Genomic DNA, 25,822 nt, shown 5'->3' on the forward strand with positions numbered 1-25,822 from the left:
CTGGACTGTCCGTAGCATTGTATGTTGAGTCTGGTTTCAACTTACAATGGTCCAGAAAAGACCATTGTATGCTGAAACTATTGTATGTTGAGGCCATTGTAAGTTGAGGGATCATTGTATTATCCGGAACAGCAGCAGTTACAGTCCAAGATATTTTGTAGCTTCAATTTTTTCCCCCATAAATGTAAAATAAACCGTCTGATAATCTGTTTTGTCTCAGATTTATTGGGGTAATATTAATAAGTTATAATGACCATGAACATCAATATGTTTTCAGTATCATTATGACCTTGCAACAAGTGCTGCCTTAGGCCAGGTTAACACTGCTGCATTTCTGCACTGAATTCTGCATGAATTTATAGCCAATACACTTCAATGGGATTCCTCTGTCCCGTTCACAGCAGAATTTTTGCTGCAGGAATTCCACTGAAGTGAATTGGTTATAAATTTATGCAGAATTCCGAGCAGAAATTCTGCCGTGTGAAGACGGCCTAAGGTTCCTAAAGATTTGGGCCATTAGATTTGGTTATTATAGCCTAAATCAGTGGTCTTCAACCTGCGGACCACCAGATGTTTCAAAACTACAACTCCCAGCATGCCCGGACAGCCGATGGCTGTCCGGGCATGCTGGGAGTTGTAGTTTTGCAACATCTGGAGGTCCGCAGGTTGAAGACCACTGGCCTAGATTATTGAGGTTCTCCTTTTAAACAGCACCGCCACAGGAGAAATGAAGTATTACACACTTCATATTGAAAACAATAGGCCGTTTGAAGATTTTAGTAGCGCAGGACTTATAATAGGGAGAACAAACTAGAGACTATCCACATTAAATAAACTTGTATAAATCCACTTTTACCTCTGGCCCCACCATTGTGCAGAAGAATCTGGGCAAAAGGAGTCCCATATGACCCAATCATAATGTAGTATTAATTTATTAATCCTAATATGCAGGATGCATATAAAATAAAAATGATAGCTGCAAAGATGTAATGTTACTATACTATTCAAAACTATGCATCTTTAAGAACATGTCAGGCTGCACTTACTAACTATATCAGGAGCCAATAGTATTCCGAGAAATTCGTCATCTTTCTTGTAAATAGAGTCTTTGCACATCGCCCTCTTGTGGAAGGCAGTTAGTATTTCTTGCAGGATGTCAATCTGCTTGAGTTTGCTGCACAGATTAGATAGCCTCAGGGCTTCTTCGTGGCACACAATGGCTTTGGATAAATGTGCTTTTCCTACACACCAGACAAAAACAAAACAATGTTAAAGCAACAAAACAACTTGCACGAGAAGTGACAAGGCTGTGTACACAATAGATTTGATTTCACATAAAATGGAACTGAGGTGAGGACTGGCAGTCGTAACAACATTTGTTGACCAGTGAACAGTGACTTTTGTTTCTATTGTCCCAGAGCAAAGAAGAATGTGAACTATGTCCTGTGTAACAGGGTGCGGCCAGGAACAAGAGTGGCAGCACCAGGTTTTATGGAATTTTAATGCAAGTCTATAAAGTGTTAAAGGGCCTGGATGTTACCTTTATATTGTATACGAGCACTTGTCCAAGAGGACAGAACATCACAAAAATGTCCTATAAATGTGATCTCCTTAACAAGAGCTTGTGTTTGAGCTGACAGTTCAATACTGGTTTTATCCCAACCGCATTACTGAGTAGCCTTTACTGTATATTTATTGGGGAACATTTTTTATTAAAATTAGAACTGTTTTTGTTCTTATATTTGTCTTTCAGGCAAGTTTGTATGTGACTTTTACTCCACAATCCTCCTGACTTAAGTCATTTTGCATTTTCTACCTGCAGTGGTCACACACAAAGTTGCAAACCCCTCCAAAACACAACAAATCTACACCAGCCCAGACCGGGCTTACAAAACTGCCTTTGGAGAGCATTTTTTATTTTATTTTAAGTTGCAAATGTTGGTGCAATGAGTAAAAAAAAGAGTAGTGACGTAAATAAAATAAAACGTATACTAGCCCCATATTTGTCACATGGCCGGCACCATTTAATACATTTGGCTCACGTACACATTTTCAACACCAAAAATTAAAGGTGTAAAAAAAAAAAATTTTCACCTACACAACACTTGATAAATTCCCCCGATTGTCACCCATCTGTTCCAGAAAGAGAGTTATACATTCTATTATTTATCCTGTACTGATCCTGAGTTACATCCTGTGTTATACTCCAGAGCTGCACTCACTATTCTGCTGATAGAGTCGCTGTGTACATACATTACTTACCTTGTGGATCCTCAGGCAGATTTTTTAATATTGTCTTAAACATTTGGCTTTCTGGTGCCTACTGTTTAGTAAAGCGTAAAATATCTACAACACATAGTGAAGGGCATGAATGCCAGTTTTTTGTACAAAGTGAACCACAAAGCATTTAGCATTGTACATCTGCCCCTCTGTGTACAAATTTGACATTACGTACAGCTACATTCCCAATTATAATGGTTGTCACTGGTAATAGTCACACAACAGCTTAGCTGCTCTGCTATAATGCAAAGATAGAGGAGGAGATTTATCAAAATGTGTGTAGAAGAAGAGTGCTGCAGTTGCCCATAGCAACCAATCAGCTCACTTCTTTCATTATTTAAAAAAAAAAGGCACCTGGAAAATTTAAGAAGCGACTTTTTCTCTACAGGGGTTTTGATAAATCTTCCCCAATACGTTTTGCCTATGTCAGATTGCTATATAGTACTTGGTGTGATGGGAAATAGATTGGTTCTCAAACCTGCAGAATAATGAGTACAGCTCTGGAGTATAATATAGGCTGTAATACAGTCATAGTCGTAAATGTTGGCACCCCTGAAATTTTTGAAGAAAATGAAGTATTTCTCACAGAAAAGGATTGCAGTAACACATGTTTTGCTATACACATGTTTATTCCCTTTGTGTGTATTGGAACTAAACCAAAAAAGGGAGGGAAAAAAAACAAATTGGACATAATGTCACATCAAACTCCATAAATGGTCTGGACAAAATTATTAGCACCCTTTCAAAATTGTGCAAAAATAAGATTGTTTCAAGCATGTGATGCTCCTTTAAACTCACCTGGGCAAGTAACAGGTGTGGGCAATATAAAAATCACACATGAAAGCAGATAAAAAGGAGAGAAGTTCACTTAGTCTTTCAATTGTGTATCTGTGTGTGCCACACTAAGCATGGACAACAGAAAGAGGAGAAGAGAACTGTCTGAGGACTTGAGAACCAAAATTGTGGAAAAATATCAACAATCTCAAGGTTACAAGTCATGTCCAGAGATCTAGATTTGTCTTTGTCCACAGTGCGCAACATTATTAAGAAGTTTACAACCCATGGCACTGTAGCTAATCTCCCTGGGCATGGACAGAAAAGAAACATTTATGAAAGGTGTCAATGCAGGATAGTCCAGATGGTGGATAAGCAGCCCCAAACAAGTTCCAAAGATATTCAAGCTGTCCTGCAGACTCAGGGAGCATCAGTGTCAGCGCAAACTATCCGTCGACATATAAATGAAATGAAACACTATGGCAGGAGGCCCAGGAGGACCCCACTGCTGACACAGAGACATTAAAAAAGCAAGACTACATTTTGCCAAAATGAACTTGAGTAAGCCAAAATCCTTCTGGGAAAACGTCCTGTGGACAGATGAGACCAAGATAGAGCTTTTTGGTAAAGCAAATCATTCTACTGTTTACCAAACACGGAATGAGGCCTACAAAGAAAAGAACACAGTACCTACAGAGAAATATGGTGGAGGTTCAATGTTTTTTTGCCTCTGACACTGGGTGCTTTGAATGTGTGCAAGGCATCATGAAATCTGAGGATTACCAACGGCTTTTGGGTTGCACTGTACAGCCCAGTGTCAGAAATCTGAGTTTGCATCTGAGATCTTGGGTCTTCCAGCAGGACAATCACCCCAAACATACGTCAAAAAGCACCCAGAAATGGATGGCAACAAAGCGCTGGAGAGTTCTTAAGTGGCCAGCAATGAGTCCAGATCTAAATCCCATTGAACACCTGAGGAGAGATCTTAAAATTGCTGTTGGGAAAAGGCACCCTTCCAATAACCTGGAGAAGTTTGCAAAGGAAGAGTGGTCCAACATTCCGGCTGAGAGGTGTAAGAAGCTTATTGATGGTTATAGGAAGTAACTGATTTCAGTTATTTTTTCCAAAGGATGTGCAACCAAATATTAAGTTAAGGGTGCCAATAATTTTTGTCCAGACCATTTTGGGAGTTTGGTGTGACATTATGTCCAATTTGCTTTGTTTCCTCCCTTTTTTGGTTTAGTTCCAATACACACAAAGGGAATAAACATGTGTATAGCAAAACATGTGTTACTGCAATCCTTCTCTGTGAGAAATACTTCATTTTCTTGAAAAATTTCAGGGGTGCCAACATTTACAGCCATGACTGTAGGAGATATGTATATATTGTATATGTATATGTCATGTATTTATAGAAAGACTCCTCTTTTTTATTGTGGAGAATGTTATTTTGGTTCAGATTCTGCTCTGAAATCTGCACCTAATCCAATTCCATTCCTCATCCCATTTATGAATGGAGTTTCCTCAGCCCCGTTCTCATGTAGTAGAAAATTTCTGCTTGACACATTTCAAGCAAAAATGTGGGGGTTAACTGGGAATTGGTTTTTAAAGTGATGTGTGAACATAACCTTACTCTAATGCCACCAACCTCACCCACTGATTACTGCCAATACTTCACGTGAATCCTTTAATTTCAGCCAACAGGAAGAAATAATGTACATTTATCATCTATATCATGGCTTCTATGGTTTATTACCTAGCAGGGTCCGCTGCTGTTTATCTTTTAGTATTTTCATTGCGGTCATGCCTTCTGGCATGTGGTCATATAACTGAGATAAAGCTTTCTCCTGCTTGTCTTCATCATCGTGAGATGTCACTGTCAGAGAGAATTTCCATTAATAGATATCAAAATTACTGTTAAAGTTGCATAGACAGTTAATATTGGTTACTAAATATACAACACAGTATTACTATTACTTTCGTACTGTTTATTACTTACTTACTGTTTTAAAAAAATAAAACGCACACCTAATGGCTAGGTGCAGTGGTCTCCAACCAGCGGACCTCCAGATGTTGCAAAATTACAACTCCCAGCATGCCCGGACAGCCGTTGGCTGTCCGGGCATGCTGGGAGTTGTGGTTTCGCAACATCTGGAGATCCCCAGATTGGAGACCACTGGCTCAGTGGCTGCAATACAACTAAAAAACGAAATTGCAGGAGGGTGGTGAACATTTCTTTGCAATAGTGTGGATGGGATGAGCCACAGCATTTCATATGATGCGTAAAAACCTAGCCCAGAGCTTGTGCTGCACATTAGTTTTTTTGTCACATGAACCCACTGAATTTGATGGGACCAACTTCCAATGTCTATGGAGCCTGGCATACCTATGACTATTGGGGCAAAATCCACATAGCCAAATGAATAATAGCTGAATGTTCATTTTATTACAAAAATTAGTTAATTAATTCCAATAACTGATATTTCTCATATGCCTATTGCCAACTTCAGCATTGAATGTGGGCATTAATTGCTTCAGTGCATTATCTATCTATATAGATAGATAGATAGATATATGCGATATGACAATTCTTCATTAGTGAGACTTACACTGGTGATCAATGAGCATGATTGCTGCAAAATAGTGAGCCAGAGCTTTGTAATGTTCGGATTTTATTTGTACCATAATGGTCCAAGAGTAGGGGACATTCTCCTTGATAGGAGCCTGGTTCATAGCATTAAACACTTGCAAGTAGATCTCACTGACCTGCAAGGAGAAATATTGTTAGAAATAAAAGTAAACTAAGTACAAAGTAATTCTCTTAATAAGCTCGAACATTTGGACGTACAAATACAATTTTCCCATATATGTTCACACTGCATTTTTCATGAGGAATGTGTACGATGCGTTTCGGGCTAAAGGTCAGCCCTTAGTCATGGCCATGACTAAGGACTGACTTTTAGCCCGAAACGTATCGGCATGTGTGTTTTTATGTACCCTGTTATTTTTGTACCATGTTTTAAGGACATTAAAAGTCAAGTTTTAACTGCCAGGCACAGGAGCTGGACAACCATTCCTTTCAGCATATAAATATGCCCATACAAAGTGTCCAAGGTAGAAAAGTTGGCCACTCACATGTCCATCTGGTGTGACAATTTTTCTACTTTGGACACATTATTTTACTAGTGTTTAATACCTTACTTTTGTAAATGTCTTACACTTTTACACTGTAATAAATCTTTCATCGGTCCTATAAGTAAGTTGGCTTTGATATATTGATTTTGTTCATTAGGATCATTAAGAATCACTTAGTGTTACAAATCCATTTTTCTGTACTGAAATGTGTCCTACACTTATTCCATACAGCACTTTAATAGGACTGAAATCTTGCAAGATTATAATGAATTATGAATAACTGGAACAATGAAAATGATATGCAACTACAGTAAGTAGTAAGTAATTAGTAAGGATACAGGGGTAAAAATAAAGTCATTAATAAATGACACAAAGCAATGTTTGCATAATAGCTGTACATTCTGGCTTCATGAAACATACCTCAAAGAAATAGAGCAATGAAAGCGTTAATGTCAATAAAGTTTTCTTTTGGCATGTTGACATGTAAAAAGATAAGATTGATCGGGTCTCAGTGCCGAGATCTGCCTCTGATTGCAAGTTATAGCTGGGTAAAGCATACAGTAGTGCACTTCACTCCCTGGCCCAGCATGCAGTCTTACTGATGTGCTCTATTATACAGGGGTCCCTCAAGTTACAATATTAATTGGTTCCAGGACGACCATTGTATGTTGAAACCATTGTTTGTTAAGACCAGAACTGTATGGAAACCTGGTAATTGGTTCTGAAGCCACCAAAATGTCATCCAAAAATAGGAAAAAGTGAGGATTAAAGAAAAATATGTAGATAACTAATACAGATAAAGCAAATCCTTCCATATAAAAGTAATAAAGATCTGCTGGGAGCTGTAATCACTGTCTATGTAGAGGACAGGAGCTTCTTCAGGGTCCTGTACAGTACACACAATGTCCTAAAAAAGTAAAATGGAGCCACCTTCACCTGGTGTCCAAAGGAGCAGATAACCCTGGTACAGGTAAAGAGTACAGAACATGTAATACCTCCCTGTACTGTAGGGGGCGCTACCAGACACCAGTCAGTGCATGCACTTCAGTAATACTGGTGTTTTACCTGTAAAATGCCCGTTTTCATTGGTTGGTTCTTCCAGCCAATGAGATGTTTCACAGATCTGGACTGTCTGTAGCATTGTATGTTGAGTCTGGTTTCAACTTACAATGGTCCAGAAAAGACCATTGTATGTTGAAACTATTGTATGTTGAGGCCATTGTAAGTTGAGGGATCACTGTAGTTTATGAAGCACATCAGTTGGATCGGGTAGCCATCTGGGAAGTGAAGCAAGCTGCTACACACTTATCCCGGCTATAAATAATGATTGGAGGGGGTCTCAGGACTGAACTAATCAAAACATATGAATTTGATATGTTCATTTAAAGGCAAGTAGCTCAAGGCAACAAGACCAAGTAGAGAAAAATCTAATTTCTAAATACTGGCACAGGTATGAAAAATTTGTCTGCAGTGGAAAGTGTTTACAGAAAGCTGTGGACTTGGCTGACCAAAAACACATCGCCAAATGAAACAATAGTAAAGGTTATAACATTTTTCCAAAATGAAAATATAGAACATCGTGTGGCAAAATATGTTGATTGTTTCCAGCTGTGTGTGAAAATATGGTAAAAGTATAAACAAAATGTTAAGGTTACACATTGTTACAGAAAGCCAAAACCAGTGTTAACACCTTAAAGGGGTACTCCGGCCCTAAGACACCTTATCCCCCATCCAAAGGATAGGGGATAATATGTCTGATCGCAGGGGTCCCGCCGCTGGGGCGCAATCTCTCATTCAGCACCCAACTGTCTCAGCTGCACGAAGTGATGATCACTTGAGGGGGCGGGGTGTGATGTCACAAAGGGGTGGAGTCGTGATGTCACAATACTCCGGCCCTGGGGTTGTGATTCTTCAGACACGGAACGATCATCACTTCCTGCAGCTGAAACAGGTGGGTGCTGCATGAGAGTGTGAGGGTCCTCAGCGGCGGGACCCCTGCGATCAGACATCTTATCCCCTATCCTTTGGATAGGGGATAAGATGTCTTAGGGCTGGAGTACCCCTTTAAAAGAAGAAATCAAAGTTAGTGTGGGATAAAGAGAAGCAATCATAGAGTGTGAGACTGGATGAAAGTGATATTCTGTAATGATTCACCAGTCTGCTTTGGCCAAGAAGGTGATGCTGAAACTTTAGTCTGATGATGTTCTAATGAATCCTATACAAATGATGCCTGAAGAAAACAATCACATTCCCTCACTCATTTATAGTGTTACTTGTCAGGTAAAAGACCCGGGGAGGATGACAACCATTACCTCAACATGGTCACTGCACAGGCCACATAGAAATTTTTGTCACTTTCTAATTCTATGGATAGAAAATAGATCTGGTGAGGATGAAGCCATTTTTTATGATGTGTTAAAGGGGCTGTACGGTGTTGTTCCTCAGTCAGTGATTGGTCGAGTGGCTCTGTCCGTTACCTCAGCTACAGATGCTGCGCTCTGCAGCTTAGGGAAAAGCAGTGTCACCGACTGCAGATAGGGGGCCCTGATACTGTAGACTATGAAGGCGTGACGAAGAAGAGTTAAAGGGGTACTCCGATGGAAAACTTTTTTTTTTTTTTTAATCAACTGGTGCCAGAAAGTTAAACATATTTGTAAATTACTTCTATTAAAAAATCTTAATCCTTCCAGTACTTATTAGCTGCTGAATACTACAGATGAAATTATTTTCTTTTTGGAACACAGAGTTCTCTGCTGATATCACGAGCACAGTGCTCTCTGCTGACATCTCTGTCCATTTTAAGAACTGTCCAGAGTAGGAGAAAATCCCCATAGCAAACATATGCTGTTCTGGACAGTTCCTAAAATGGACAGAGATGTCAGCAGAGAGCACTGTGCTCGTGATGTCAGCAGAAAGCACTGTGTTCCAAAAAGAAAACCATTTCCTCTATAGTATTCAGCAGCTAATAAGTACTGGAAGGATTACGATTTTTTTTAATAGAAGTAATTTACAAATCTGTTTAACTTTCTGGCACCTGTTGATTTAAAAAAAAAAAAAAAAAAAAAAAAAGCTTTCCACTGGAGTACCCCTTTAAAACTTTTATTGTTTAATTAAGCAGCCTGGGCATGTTCATTAAATATGTTTTCATTGAATAACCCCTTTAAAGCTTAAGAGGCTGGCATAGAAACACTAACCGTCAATCACTGGACTGATCCGGGAACCACCCTTCAACCAACATAGCAAAAGTAAACAGACACGGTTACTTATACGTGTACACATACAACAGTCAGGTTGCTGTGTTACCAAACTTATGATATTATGGTTTCAGGAAACTTCAACACAATCGGAACTGGTGGTTGACGTATATAATAAGATAACAAATACCTTGGCGGCTTCCTGAGCCATCTTTACCAAAGTGCAGAATTCATTCTGGACTCCTGCTACGATCATTTTTTCAAAGTAACACTCGTGGGCTTCTGCCAAAAGCATCTTAATCAGGGCTCCCAACATGGCTGGACTCATGTCATAGCTGGGGGTGTGGGTGAATGTCTCTTTTAGGTAACTGAGTACACCTGGAAGAGAAGAACAGAGTGCTGCTTATCTGCAGAATAGCTGGTCGCGCAGCATGCTTGTGAAGTGGACTGGGGTGCACTGGGTAACAGTAAGCTGTGGGATGGCACTTGAGTCAAATAATAGTGTACTATTTAATGTTATACAATTTTGCTGTAATATAAATCAATGTCATTCTATAAATGGGGTGTATAGGAGGAGCCAAGAACATGCAGCTATATAAACAAGAAATCTGTTTGAACTATGTAGGGGCACAATCACTGGCATCCGGAGTACAGGTGCTTTTGGTGTGGCTTGTTCTGTGGGCAAAGAATCTCTTTGCTTACTAAGACATGCTGAAAGCTGCCAAATGTCCTACAGTTTAAATATGTTACTGCGGTCGCTAGTAACCACAGTATTAAAGTGAAGATTCATCACTGAATACAATATTACATTTCACTGAGTATAAAAAAAACTAAAACATAAGTATAACCTAAAAACAATGCTGTAAATGTAACTTTGCAAATACTTCACTTTAGATATCTAGTACTGATCTTAATGCCCAATCACATCAAGAGCTGCATTCAAGATTCCTATTGTCAATGTCTATGCTCAGAAGTGTGATCTTTACCAGATATTTTACACTCATCTGAAATCAACAAATGATATAATATGGATTTATACAGAGGCTTTACAGGAGGGACTCAAGGCTGATGGGGGTGTCCTGTAACATTGTTGACTGATTCCCGATATTAACCCACTAAGTTGTGAATGCAGCTCTGGAAGTGACTGGAGTACAAGGTTGGAATCACACATGCAGTTTTTGTAGCAGTTTTAGGCACTAAATTTAGACGTGGATCCAATCAAAGGGTAAATATAAAAAAGGCAGACACGTCTCTTCACCTTTTCATCTATTTCTGTGTTTGGTTCCAAAAACAGTCACTAAAACGACATGTGTGATACTATAACATATAACGTATGCCTTACATAGGGGAACCAGAAACAATACTCAGCAGCTTACTCAATGTCCAGGACTGGTGACACTGGATATCTACAGTCACCCTTCTGCGCATGGCAATCTTGGTATACCATACACTGTGTATGTATATATATACACCTTTGAATTCCTATAAAATCACACCAGCAATGGGAAGGAACAAACCCCCCTGAATATAAAATAAACCATGAATCTGTTGTGTAACATACATACCACAATAATGAGTTATTTGTAAAGCTGGATAATAGTCCCTGATGTCACCATTTGACAGTGTTACAAGGTAATTGCTATTTGTAGGAACAAATCCTGCCAAGTATACCAAGCCCATGTTAATAATTGTATCCCATATGTAAACTATAATTATATGACTGATGCAAGGTGTTATATTTTATGACATTTGCTATTTTAAAATGTTATGGTGAAATGCCTATTCAAGCATATCAAAGTTATATCTGAGTCCTGGAAAGCTGGATGACAGCTCATACAGTAGTCATATCAGCACCTCTGAGAATTGTTAGTCTATCTTTCCAGAGTTCTGAATAGTAAAAATGCTTAGTTCTGTAGCATGATTGTATATACAGCATTTTACTACATAACAAGTAAGAATTGTGACAAAGCAGGGATTCAGTAAAACCACAGGGGTTCTGGGTGTTGCAAAAATACTGCAAACTCAAAAATCTAGACATTTTATGGCCATCACAACTGGCTTCATAGGTGGAAATGGTGCAGAATGAAAACTAACAGGAGGTTCTCCTTAAATTGTGTACAGCCCCAATCCTTATGTCTTTTTACCTGTTCATACACCTCCCATACTTGAGTTATTTCAGGCACAGATTGTAAACCCAAGGTTACCCTTCCAGGATTTGTACTGGAACCGGTTGGACCAGTTACACTTTATCAGTCCTTGACAGAATACTTGCAGGCACGGCTTTTTTCTTTTATATACGCCTTGCAGCTTGCGGTGTACAATATATGTTGTGACCCACTATTTACCTAGTGGAATGTCCCCTTATACTTTATACCCACAAAACAAAAACATATAGTTCAGTTTCCTTGGTTACTATGAAAAAAATGATTTCACCTTATCCTCTTTACCCCCCTCTGTGGCAGGGTCACTGTATATCATATACATATGCATGGTGTCCATTAAAGCTGAAATATAGCTCACAGCTGGTTCCAGCTGACTAATATCAAAGTACCTATAATGCAGTGATGTTTGCCATAGGGGGTGCAAAGGCTGCAGTTGTACCTGGACTCTGGTAATGGTGGAGACCCAAAAGGCTCCTCTGCCACATAAAAATACACCAATATTATAAGTGGTGCAAGGAAGCTGTTGGTCGGACACAAGGGATCTGCTACCAGGGAATCACTTAGACTTGCGTTCTCTTAGCCAACATTACAGAATTAGAAGAAAGTGACAAAAGATAGCCTTTGGGTGGACAGCCGTTCAAGTGTTTGTTTGCTATGCTATATATTTAAAGGGGTACTCCGGCGCTAAGACATCTTATCCCCTATCTACAGCTGTCACGCCCCATCCCATAGGCTTGCATTGAGGGGGCAGAGCCGTGACATCACAATACTCCGGCCCCATGATTGCCAGTCATCAGACCCGGAGCGAACATGCTCCGGGGGCTGATGGTAAAGGGGTGCCGTGTGAAAGATCACGGGGGTCCCCAGCGACGGGACCCCCGCGATCAGGCATCTTATCCCCTATCCTTTGGATAGGGGATAAGATGTCTTAGCACCTGAGTACCCCTTTAATGGCAAGCTTTTGTTACACAGGTCCCTAATTTCCAATATCAGGTCCAGATCCTGGGCAAGTTGTTGATAAGAAACTTGTTCCCCTTGATTCTTTTAATCCAAAAGGCGATGGTCTGGAATTTTTGTTAACCTGGCATCAAACAAAGCAGCCCCTGTGCTGGGACAGCTGGTGGTAAGGCTGGGTTCACACATGTCTGGTATCCGGCATAGGTAAACTCAGCCTAGATCTCGACGCAACTGTTGACAACATTGTTTCTGGACACCGGATAGGGGAACGCAGCAAGCTGGTATAGTGCCATCTGGCGTGGCCAACCATCTGGCGTCAGATCTGGATAATTGTGAACTGTCCCATTCAAATGAATGGGATCGGTTCTAGCATCACTTTTCCTCCAGTGCACGCCGGTGGGAAACTATGCCGGACACTGGGCATAAGTGAACCCAGCTGTTCAGCATCTTATTGCTGCAAGCAAGGGGATTAAAAAGTGTAGCATGTTAGGGTCAGCTAACCAGTTTATAAGGTACCTGTATAGTATGCAGACGTTCTCTGCATACCATACATTTGACTATCTCCTCCTCTGAGCCACATAATCAGAGTGTAAGATTCCTATAGATATTAAATAAATATTATTATGTCACTGGACAAAAGTTTATTGATTCTTTTACTTTCTGCAAAAATTGACAGTCACTAATCTCACTGTTTTCACTGAACTAGCCGGCTGGTTCAGGTATTATGACCTAATAAAATAACTACTTTTACGGGTCAGTTATTTGAGTTATTTCAAAATGATCCTTGAGAGACGGATGCATACAAGAGGCTGAAGCACAAAGGTCAGAAGCACAATCATTAACTAGCTGGACCTTCACACTGTGTCCAGTACAATGTCTGACAGCTGAGGAAAATCACCTGTTATTCCTGTAAGGCAGTGGGGCCTTCAGCTGTTGCAAAACTTTGGCATGCTAGGAGTTGTAGTTTTGTAACAACTGGAGGCACCCTGGTTGGGAAACGCTGCTATAAGGATACAAAAAATCTTTCATATTAAAATCTATATTTAATTTATTGTAGAGGATATCGATAGCCTCAGGATATGTGGGGTGATGATTTTCTGATAATAATTTCTCACTTCTGGCTTAGTTGCTTGTAGTTTACTATAATTTTGTCCTTGCTGTAACTGAAATCAGCTCTCCATGCTCTGACTTGCAGACAACAGACAATGCAGATGAATGCATATAGTAATATTTTACTTTACCAATTTTTAAGCTTTAAGTACAAGTATGTAAAACTGTAAAATGTGACTAAAAACTAAATTACACCTAAGATCAATGTAGCCGACTCTGCTAGAGGGTTGCAACGTTATCTACAGGAATTACAAGTGTAAGCCGTTTTCTGTTCATTCTTTTACTTAAGGGAGAGGTGGGGCTGGCCATGCAGTATTAACCCCTTCACGACCACGGACGTAAATGTACGTCCTGACATGGCGGGACTTCCCGCACCAGGACGTACATTTAGGTCCTGTGTTTGACCGCGAGCATCGGAACGGTGCTCGCGTCATACACGGCAGGTTCCGGCTGCTAGCAGCAGCCAGGGACCCGCCCGTAATGGCCGACATCCGCGATCGCGCGGATGTCCGCCATTAACCCCTCAGATGCCGTGATCACGGTATCTGCGGCATTGCGGTACTTTGATTGGCGCTGCCTCAACGATCCGATCATCCAGCATGGCGGCCGGAGGTCCCCTCACCTGGCTCCGGCCGTCTCCCGGGGTCTTCTGGTCTGCGATAGAGCAGACCAGAGCAGAAGATCACCGATAATACTGAGCAGTGCTATGTCCTATACATAGCACTGCACAGTATTAACAATCAAAGGATTGCTATAGATAGTCCCCTATGGGGACATAAAATGTGTAAAAATAAAAAGTAAAAAAAAAGTGAAAAATCCCCTCCCCCAATAAAAATGAAAATTGTCAGTTTTTTCCCTTTTAATAAACATATTTGGTATCGCCGCATGCGTAAATGTCCGAACTATCAAAATGTAATGTTAATGATCCCGTACAGTGAATGGCGTAAACGTTAAAAATAAAAAAAATGTCCAAAAATGCTTTTTTGTCACATTTTATAAAAAAAAATTTTATAAAAAATTATCTAAAAGTTTTATATATGCAAATGTGGTATCTAAATAAAGTACAGATGACAGCGCAAAAATGAGCCCTCATACCACCCTATATATGGAAAAATGAAAAAGTTATAGGTGGTCAAAATAGGGCGATTTTAGATCACTGATTTTGTACAAAAAGTTTTAGATTTTTTTTTAAGCGGTACAAAAATATAAAAGTATCTAGCCATGGGTATCATTTTAATCGTATTGACCCACAGAATAAAGAACATATGTCATTTTTACCGTAAATTGTACAGTGTGAAAACGAACCCCTCCAAAATGTGCAAAATTTTGGTTTTCATTAAAATTTCCTCCATAAAATTTTTTGGGGGGGAGTTCGCCGTACATTTTATGGTAAAATGAGAGGTTTCATTACAAAGTACAATTGGTCACGCAAAAACAAGCCCTTATATGGGTCTGTAGATGGAAATATAAAAGAGTTATGGATTTTAGAAGGCGAGGAGGAAAAAACGAAAACGCAAAAATAAAATTGGACTGGTCCTTAAGGTGAAAATGGGCTTGGTCATTAAGGGGTTAAAGGGGTACTCCGGAGGAAAACTTTTTTTTTTTTAATCAACTGGTGCCAGAAAGTTAAACAGATTTATAGTGTTAACACTCATTTATAGTGTTACTTGTCAGGTAAAAGACCCGGGGAGGATGACAACCATTACCTCAACATGGTCACTGCACAGGCCACATAGAAATTTTAGTCACTTTCTAATTCTATGGATAGAAAATAGATCTGGTGAGGATGAAGCCATTTTTTATGATGTGTTAAAGGGGCTGTACAGTGTTGTTCCTCAGTCAGTGATTGGTCGAGTGGCTCTGTCCGTTACCTCAGCTGCAGATGCTGCGCTCTGCAGCTTAGGGAAAAGCAGTGTCACCGACTGCAGATAGGGGGCCCTGATACTGTAGACTATGAAGGCGTGACGAAGAAGAGTTAAAGGGGTACTCCGATAGAAAACTTTTTTTTTTTTTTTTTTAATCAACTGGTGCCAGAAAGTTAAACATATTTGTAAATTACTTCTATTAAAAAATCTTAATCCTTCCAGTACTTATCAGCTGCTGAATACTACAGGAAATTATTTTCTTTTTGGAACACAGAGCTCTCTGCTGACCTCACGAGCACAGTGCTCTCTGCTGACATCTCTGTCCATTTTAGGAACTGACCAGAGCAGCATATGTTTGCTATGGGGATTTTCTCCTACTCTGGACAGTTCTTAAAATGGACAGAGATGTCAGCAGAAAGCATTGTGCTCGTGATTCAGAAGAGAGCTCTGTGTTCCAAAAAGAAAACAATTTCCTCTGTAGTATTCAGACGCTAATAAGTACTGGAAGGATTAAGATTTTTTAATAGAAGTAATTTACGAATCTGTTTAACTTTCTGGCACCAGTTGATTTAAAAAAATAAAAAATAAGATTTCCACTGGAGTACCCCTTTAACGACGCAGGACGTAAATGTACGTCCTGGTGACGTGGTACTTAACGCACCAGGACGTACATTTACGTCCTGAGCATAACCGCGGCATCATGCGCGGCAGGTCCCGTCTGTGGTTCGCAGCCAGGGACCCGCTGGTAATGGCGGACACCCGCGATCCCGCAGATGTCCGCCATTAACCCCTCAGATGCCGTGATCAATACCGATCACGGCATCAGCAGCATCGCGGTCACTTAACAGGATGACCGGATCGCCTGCAGCGCTGCCGCGGCGATCCGATCATCCTGCACGGCAGACGGAGGTCCCCTCACCTGGCTCCGCTGCCTTCCGGGAGTCTTCTACTCTGATCTGCCTTCCCGCAGACCAGAGCAGAAGATCACCGATAACCCTGATCAGTGCTATGTCCTATACATAGCACTGAACAGGATTAGCAATAGAGTGATTGCTTTAAATAGTCCCCTATGGGGAATATTAAAGTGTAAAAATAAAAGTAAAAAAAGTTTTTAAAAAAGTAAAAAAATTTGAAAAAACTCCTCCCCCAATAAAAAGGTAAATTGTCCCACTTTCCCTATTTTACCCCCAAAAAGTGTAAAAAAATAATTTTATATACATATTTGGTATTGCCGCGTGCGTAAATATCCGAACTATTAAAATAAAATGTAAATGATCCCGTACGGTGAACGGCGTGAACATAAAAAAAAAAAATCCAAAATAGCTGCTTTTTTTATTACATTTTATTCCCCAAAAAAATTTATAAAAAATGTAATAAAAGTTTTGTATAAGCAAATATGGTATTAATAAAAAGTACAGATCACGGCACAAAAAGTGAGCCCTCATACCACCGCTTATACAAAAAAATGAAAAAGTTATAGGTCTTCAAAATAGGGGGATTTTAAAAGTACTAATTTGGTTAAAAAGTTTGCGATTTTTTTTTAAGCGCAACAGTAATAGAAAAGTATGTTATCATGGGTATCATTTTAATCGTATTGACCCAGAGAATAAAAAGCACGTCATTTTTATCATAAATTGTACGGCGTGAAAACAAAACCTTCCAAAATTTGCAAAATTGCGGTTTTCTTTTTAATTTCCCCACACAAATAGTATTTTTTTGGTTGCGCCATACATTTTATGATAAAGTGAGTGATGGCATTACAATGGACAACAGGTCGCGCAAAAAACAAGCCCTCATACTAGTCTGTGGATGAAAATATAAAAGAGTTATGATTTTTTGAAGGGGAGGAGGAAAAAACGAAAACGTAAAAATAAAATTGTCTGAGTCCTTAAGGTCCAAATGGGCTGAGTCCTTAAGGGGTTAATACTGTATGGCCAGGTTCACATCATCAGGTAGCTACACTACTATAGCCGGTCTCCTAGAATTGCATCTTTCGTTAACCCAGTTTTATTATGTTTTAGATATATAACACTAATATTTTCTTTCCAGTCGCATCCATTTTAGTGTGGATGGATTTCAGTGACTACTCTAGAGAAGTAAATGTTAATAATTAACTACAATAATCTCTGGGTCAAGCACATCAAAAACATGATGTCACTTCTAGAATGTTATAGAAAGGTTCCCCATCATAAAACTTAGAGGGAAGGGACTTAAAGTGTACTTGTCAGGAGGCAGGGAACACTGCCTGTATAAGGTTAACCCTTTCCCTCTTCGGTTATGAATCACAAAGCTCCTGAACATGCAGCGCATGAAGAAGCTCACTGCTCACCTTTATCACAGGACAGATAGGCAAAGACCTGGTTTTACTGGTCTGCCTTTCAGGAGACTTTTGAATACTGCACCTTATTGAGCAATTTAGCCGCTTTTACTGGAGTTCCCCGTCCTACAGCCACCCAACCCTCCCCATCCCTTTGTCATTAGTGGTGGTGTAGTCTTTGTTTCCCATGTTGTCCCTTGTGGTCCCATGTGTCTTCTTACCTTCCCCTCCCTTATTACCTTTTCTTTCTCTCTCCTCTATTCCCACCCCCCATTTTTTTTTCTTCTTCTACTGTGCTCCTCCTTTGATTGATCTCATTGCCCCGACAGCATGTCCCTGTGTGTTGGTTCGGTCTGAGTTGACTGCCCCGGCCTAACCTATGGGCATGCCTTTTTGTTTATTGCCTCTGTTTCTGAATCTTTCTTTGTATCCCTCTGTGTAGGGAGTGTTTAGTTATTTGCTCTTATTGAAAATAAAAAATAAAGAATTATAAAAAATAAATAAATAAAAAGTTAACCCTTTCTGAGCTATGTGGACTTTAAATAGAGACTCTTTCGCTTAGTTTTAGGTGCATTTTACCATTAAATTTTTTTTAACTAATAAACAATTTTGTTAAACAACATAATATTCAAATATTAAAAATAGATTTTTTTAAGACCTTTTTTTCTAAAAGGACTGTAACAATGTCCATATTCAGTGTCAGAGTCGCCATCAGGGGGGTACGGCCAGTACCCCAGTAAGGGGCCCGGGCCCAGCGACCACCATCACACACTATACCCTGCCTGTTACTCTGCTAATGAGCTGAACAGACCTTCAACGCTGTCGCTGTCACTTTAAGAAAGAAGTGGTCAGCGAGAGGTAGTGTAGCAGCGTGTTGCGCGGCCCGTGCGCTGGGACGTCTGCTACAATTATTATCATCAGGCCAACATCACGCAGAGCGGACAAAGCCTGGGCCCTCCTTCTGTCACCTTCGGACCCCTGGAGGAGTCGGGTTTGAGTACCAAGGAAGAACAGTAAATTAACCTGTTCTCCACTGATCTTATGGTCCAGGGTCGGGACCTACAGCTACAGGCCATAGCATTGGGTCCAGACCCCGGGTCAAAGGGACAGTGGAGAACAATGTCTGATGTAGGTGAAGTAATGACTGGGGCCCTACTACAACCACAGGGGCCAAGCTGGCATAGATCATATATAGTTGTAAAGCCCCATCTGTGCCATGTTGCCCCCTATATAGTTGCAGGGCCCCTTCAGTGCCATATTGTCCCCTATATAGTTGTAGGGTCCCCTCTATGCCACTTTGCCCTCCATGTTGTTTAGTTTTAGTTGTATATAGTTGTCTGCCGATTCTGTGCCCCCCATAATTAGAGGCCCAGGCCACCTGTGCCCTCTCTGTGCCATCTTGCCCCCTATAAAGTTGGCATGATTACTGTGTACAGAAATACCTATGGGGAGTTTGTAAATAGGTGGACATTGTGCTGCAGAAAAAAGCTTAACATTTTTGTTTAGTAGGTTTTGTGGAGACAATTGGCTGGAAGAAATCATCATGATGCTGTACAGAGAAGAAAAAGGAAAGTGACCGACTCCAATTAAAGAAGACGTCACCGGATGTAACTGTATGTAGTCACTATTATGGTCTGCAAAGCCTGTGTAGAGTTCATATCTACCACTATATGGTCACTGTATGGGGAGACAATTTCCTCCTTGTATACTGTTATTATTGGTCTCAGTATACAGAATATGGTCAGTTATAGTATGATAGCAATATTCCCTCCTTATATACTGGTGTAATACATTTGGGGGGGACCAGGCCTTGAGCTGTATAAGGGACACCACGATTTGTGATGGCAGCTCTGTTCAGTGTTGTATATTTTTTTTTTCAAGCAGATCCTTTAACGCATTAATAGGTCTTCAATAAGGCTTCCATCAAGCTTATATGCTTATTTCCTGATAACATCATTTGTTTTGTACAGTGCAAAGCTAAGGCAACAGGATGCTACGAGACAGGCATCCTGATGCACCTTTCACTTTGACATCCGACAGAAAGGATCCGTTTGGAAATTGGTACAAACTGACACAATGGTTCCATCAATAAACTGACAGCTGATCTTCAAAAGGTTTCTGTTGTTTCCTGCTTAAAACATATAAGAATTTTTTTTAAACATGTGCAGAGGAAAATTGACCAATCAGATTGCTTCTTTAATTAAAAAAAGACATCTGAAAAATAAAGGAAGCAATCTGATTAGTTGCTACGGAAAGATTTTCCTCTGCAAGAGATTTGATAAATCTCCCCAATAAATGATTTTAAAGACAGAAAAAAGAATAGGAAATTTCAACAGGATGTAAAAACAAGATGTGCACTAGACTTAAAGGGGTACTCCACCGCTGGACGTATTATCCACTATCCAAAGGATAGGGGATAGCATGTCTGATCCAGGGGTCCGGATGCTGGGGACCCCAGTGATCTCTGCCGTGGCTCCCCAGTTATCCGGTGCACAGAGCAAACTCCGCTCCATGCCAGATGACTGGCAATCACAGCCGCCACACCCCCCTCCATTCATGATTATGCAAGGAGGCGTGACAGCTGTGTACTAGCCATCACGCCCCCTCCCATAGACATGAATGGAGGGGGCGTGGTGTAACGTCACGATCACGGAAGCCCCAGGCTTCCGTGACCATAATGCTGCAGCGCCAGCACGGAGATCACAGCGGCCGGACCAATCACGATCAGACATGTTATCCCCATCCTTTGGATAGGGCATAACATGTCTAGAGGCGGAGTACCCCTTAAAGAACAATTTACACAGAGCAATCAGCAGCAGAACAAGCCAATTATTGCCCCATGTAAGGCTGTGCATGCACATTGCAGTTTTACTATATTATTATTGATGCTTCTTTTAACTGAAATCGCAGCTAAAATGGCAATATTTTACCAAAATTATGCAAATCCTGGTAAAAGTAGTGTAACTGCTGTAAAATAGCACACACTTTTTTGCTGCAATTTAAGAAAAACGACTGAATAAACTCGCATTGTGTGAATGCCAGCAATCAACTGACAAACGAGCATTCAATCATTTGTCGTCTGATCGCTGGGATGGTGCAGCTCTAAAAATCATTGCAGGTTAGCCACACATCTCAGTGGGTTGACAGGGCATGAGTAGCCAAAAAAAGATACAAGTAAAGTGCAGGACAAACGATCCATTAATTGTTTTCCTGGCCAATGAGGCACAATCATTAAGCCCTGTAAAAGACCTATTAAATGAGTGCCAATGTGCTAGATCAGCTCTAGTGTACCGTATATACTCGAGTATAAGCCGACCCGAGTATAAGCCGAGGCCCCTAATTTCAACCAAAAATCCCAGGAAAAGTTATTGGCTCGAGTATAAGCCTAGGGTGGGAAATACATCACCCCCCCCTGTCATCATCCAGACCCCCGTCATTAACATCCTCATCATCATCACCACCTGTCATCATCCAGACCCTCATCATCATCACCTGTCATCATCCCCTTGTCATCATCCCACACCCCCCTTCATCATCCCCTTGTCATCATCCCCACCCCCCTTCATCATCCCCTTGTCATCATCCCCCCCCCTTCATCATCCCCTTGTCATCATCCCCACCCCCCTTCATCATCCCCTTGTAATCATCCCACACACACCCCCTTCATCATCCCCTTGTCATCATCCCCACCCCCCTTCATCATCCCACACCCCCCCTTCATCATTCTCTTGTCATCATCCGCCCTCAGTGGTCTTCAACCTGCGGACCTCCAGAGGTTTCAAAACTACAACTCCCAGCAAGCCCGGGCAGCCATCGGCTGTCCGGGCTTGCTGGGAGTTGTAGTTTTGAAACCTCTGGAGGTCCGCAGGTTGAAGACCACTGCAGCCTTCGACATCATCCAGCCCCCTCTCACCCCCTTTAGTTCTGTACAGTACTCGCCTCCGCTCGGCGCTGGTCCGGTGCTGCAGGACTGTCGTCCGGTGGGATAGTGGTTCCGGGCTGCTATCTTCACTGGGGGCACCTCTTCTCCGCGCTTCGGGCCCAGAATAGAGGTGTTGCCTTGACGATGACGCAGAAGTACGTTGGTAATGAACGTACCTCTGCGTCGTCGTCAAGGCAATGCCTCTATTCTGGGCCCGGGCCCGAAGCGCTTAGAAGAGGCCTCCCCGGTGAAGATAGCAGCCCGGAACCACTATCCCACCGGACGACCTCCTCACCGGACAGTCCTGCAGCACCGGACCAGCGCCGAGCGGAGGCGAGTACTGTACAGAACTAAAGGGGGTGAGAGGGGGCTGGATGATGTCGAAGACCGCAGTGGTCTTCAACCTGCGGACCTCCGGAGGTTTCAAAACTACAACTCCCAGCAAGCCCGGACAGCCGATGGCTGCCCGGGCTTGCTGGGAGTTGTAGTTTTGAAACCTCTGGAGGTCCGCAGGTTGAAGACCACTGCGGGTGGAGAGTTCACTCGAGTATAAGCCGAGGGGGGTGTTTTCAGCACGAAAAATCGTGCTGAAAAACTCGGCTTATACTCGAGTATATACGGTACATGGGTCTGCCCATATAAAAAGACACCACAGACGTGAGATTGTCAGCTGATCATATTGAAATTAGAGATGAGCGAACTTCCAGTAATTCGATTTGTCACGAATTTCTCGGCTCAGCAATTGCTGACTTTAGCCTGCATAAATGAGTTCAGCTTTCAGGTGCTCCGGTGGGCTGGAAAAGGTGGATACAGCCCAAGGAGAGAGTCTCCAGCCCACCGGAGCACCTGAAAGCTGAACTCATTTATGCAGGCTAAAGTCATCAACTGCCGAGCCGAGAAGTTCGTGACGAATCAAATTACTGTAAGTTCGCTCATCTCTAATTGAAATTTATTGTATCAAATGACAATAAGCCTTAAGCGGAACTTATATTTACATAATATACAAACTGTGTATTATATCACATTACCTGCAGCTTTCTGAAACATGGTCACCGCCTCCTCCAATCCGTTTTTTGTCTGACGATTGCTCCGCGTACCAATCTGCGTGTATAGGGCAGCTATGTTAAACAGAATGCTGGCTTTCTCCAATGAGATATTTGGTTGGCTCACAGGAACACCTGTAAAGGAGTCATACCTGGGTAAAAAGAAGATGAATAATGGTTTATTATAAAGACTGATCGCTAATAAGAGGTCACAGCTCAGAGTCTGTTAAGTGTCTGATCAAGAAATAAAGCTATGAACACCTTTGCATTGTTATTTCTATTGTTTTGTCTACTGAATGCAAAATTAAATTGCTTTCTAAATGGTCTTTATTAGAAGTTCCCTACCATTTAGCTGTTAATCAGACAAAGATTTGATAAATCTGTTAGCGTGTGAAAGACTTTTTGCTCTCTTAGCATTCGAGAAAGCAGCAGGGAGAGGGTTACATACTAACTCAGACAGTAGACAGGGAACAACTCACACAAGCTAGAGAGAGAAAAAAGCACATGCACAGAAGTTTTCAGAAATTTTGGCTACAAAATCTGCATTTCTTCTTTCGTGTTGGATCCTTTCCTGACAAATATGTGATAGAATCTGTCTAGAATCTGACTTAAAAAAAGAGGTTCCAATGTTATTTTCATATTTTTATTGGATCCTGTTAAATGTATGGGCTACGTTCCCAATAAATATTGACCAAACATGTACACCTCAGGTGACTGCATTATAATTCAGAGACATAAAAGAAAAATTGAAACAAGTTTTTTATTTAACATGTTTATTAAGAATGCAACAAGTTAAGGAATCTCCCCACCCTAGTCATTCATCTAGATGTTTATACAGGCCTGTGGGTTCATGAAAGGCTTACTCAAGCCTATAATCTATGAATCAAAATACAGCCTGTCATTAATGTTAAGTCCTCCTTTTATTTTGTGCACTCAGCAGATCCGCTTAAGTGGAGGAGGAACAGAAGCCTTTATTTGTGGCCGTGTTTGCACTCATACCTGGCCGCACTGCTAATTGTTTAAAGCTAAATAAACAGTAGACCACTTCTGACCCATTCACGTGACTTAAAGGGAATGATAAAAATGTGCTGTGCTACTGAAGAATTACTTTAAATTGTAAAAATATATTATTGGTACAGTGGTACCTCAACGTACGATGGTAATTCGTTCCAAACGACCCATCGATTGTCGAATCCATCGTATGTTGAGAGATTTGTGAAAAGTAAAAAGTGCATTTAATACTCACCTGACCCCGCCGCTCCGGACCGCGTCCTCACCGCTCCCGATGCTGTCCCAGGGGCTCCCGATGCTGTCCCCCTGCTCCGGCGTCTTCTTCGGGATCCTCCGGCTTCTTCCGCATCTTCTCCGGTGTCCGGGCCTCGCTTTCTGGTGACGTTATTACGTTGCTGCGCCGGCGTGCGCAGCGACGTAATAATGTCACCAGCAAGCGAGGCCCGGACCCAGGAGAAGATGCAGAAGACACCGGAGGATCGCGAAGTGGACCCAGAGCAGCGGGGATAGGTAAGTGAACCTGTCCGGGATGCTTAAACTGCTATCCGACAGCAGCTTATTTTGCGCTGTCGGATAGCAGTTAATGCGATGGCCCCGACATATAATAGCATCGTATGAGAGGCCATCGTATGTCGATTTGATCATATGTCGGGGCCATCGCATGTCGGGGGGTTACTGTATTTCATTTGTACTCTATAAATTGGGCATATTTAATGGCAGCCATAATGGGTCTCATTCTAGAGCATAGTTTTTATGGCATTCTAGAACTACCACTGTATCAGAGATTGTGCAGCCATGGGTCCAATGCCATGTGCTTGACCGTTTTTTGCCTTCCTGATCACATCGTTCAGATGGTCACTATGTATGCGGTCCTACATTGGTCCCTGGAGTCCGATGGATGGCGGATCTCATGACTATGCTGCTATTGCTGCTTAATCTAAGTAGACCCAGCACTTTGACATTTACCAATTGTCAATGCTGTTTTTCCACTGTAAGGCCAGTTGCTATGGCAGCATCAATTATAGGAAAATACAGTAAGTAAAAAAAAAAATCAGTTCCCCAGAGGTCTTTTCTTTGCCGAAGTCAATGAGACCCCCACCAATCGTTAAATAAAGTTGGGAGAAGGGCACGGTTATGCACTTCACTCACTGACAAATGTCATTTCTGTTACAGGTGAAGATCCCTATTGTAAGTCTTTGGAGGTTGTCTCCTGCGGTGGGACAGAGATTTCAGTTAGGTAGTTAGTTAGAAGCACTTCTTCCAGCTGTATCAAACTATTGGAGGGGGTCACTTCACCAAGAACATGATAAAATCGAAACTTTTGACATCTCTAGAAAAAAGTGCAAGGGACACTTTTAATGATCTTAAAGTTAAAAACCAGTATGGATATAAATGGTAGTGGTCAGCTCTATATCATTGACAGAGCTGACCACAGTGTTGGATAGTTGCTAGACTAATAAATCGAATGGTATATAGTTTGTGGTTTATCCAAAATTAATCAAATTGTCTTTTTGTGCCACACTGTGCCAATGCTAAAATGCTAAAGTTTTAACACCAGCTTCGTTTTGACAACTGGTGCAGTTTGAGCTGATCGTTCTCCACCAATGGTATCTTCTTCCATGCCTCTATAACACACTGAAAGTTAAAGGGGTACTCCGGTGGAAAACTTTTTTTTTTTTTATGAACTGGTGCCAGAAAGTTAAAAAGATTTGTAAATTACTTCTATTAAAAAATCTTAATCCTTTCAGTACTTTTTAGCAGCTGTTTGCTACAGAGGAAATTCTTTATTTTTGGAATCTCTTTTTTGTGTTGTCCACAGTGCTCTCTGCTGACACCTGATGCCCGTATCAGGAAGTGTCCAGAGCAGAAGAAAATCCCCATAGCAAACCTATGCTTCTCTGGACAGTTCCTGACATGGACAGATGTGTCAGCAGAGAGCACTGTGGACAACACAAAAAAGAAATTCAAAAAGTAAAGAATTTCCTCTGTAACATACAGCTGCTAAAAAGTACTAAAAGGATTAAGATTTTTTAATTGAAGTAATTTACAAAT

At 41.2% G+C, this 25,822-nt stretch overlaps 2 protein-coding genes across 5 annotated transcripts in view; one reads left to right on the forward strand and one right to left on the reverse strand.

The window, feature by feature from the left end:
- The window catches only part of RHPN2 (rhophilin Rho GTPase binding protein 2), a 147,006-nt gene that overhangs the window by 18,478 nt on the left and 102,706 nt on the right, over window positions 1-25,822 (reverse strand). For all 4 annotated transcript variants that reach the window (XM_056525760.1, XM_056525759.1, XM_056525761.1 and 1 more), the window contains exons 8-12: window positions 22,745-22,911; window positions 9,574-9,761; window positions 5,664-5,820; window positions 4,811-4,930; window positions 1,047-1,241 (exon numbers count right to left, since the gene is read on the reverse strand). In XM_056525760.1, the coding sequence (XP_056381735.1) occupies window positions 1,047-1,241; window positions 4,811-4,930; window positions 5,664-5,820; window positions 9,574-9,761; window positions 22,745-22,911 (827 nt within the window). The remainder of the gene's footprint in view (window positions 1-1,046; window positions 1,242-4,810; window positions 4,931-5,663; window positions 5,821-9,573; window positions 9,762-22,744; window positions 22,912-25,822) is intronic.
- Window positions 19,392-25,822, forward strand: part of GPATCH1 (G-patch domain containing 1) — a 193,707-nt gene continuing 187,276 nt past the window's right edge. Inside the window, exon 1 of the mRNA XM_056525751.1 lies at window positions 19,392-19,407. The gene's annotated coding sequence lies outside the window, so the exon portion shown is untranslated. The remainder of the gene's footprint in view (window positions 19,408-25,822) is intronic.

This window comes from Hyla sarda, chromosome 6 (assembly GCF_029499605.1).
Source record: "Hyla sarda isolate aHylSar1 chromosome 6, aHylSar1.hap1, whole genome shotgun sequence".
Taxonomy (NCBI): Eukaryota; Metazoa; Chordata; class Amphibia; order Anura; family Hylidae; genus Hyla; species Hyla sarda.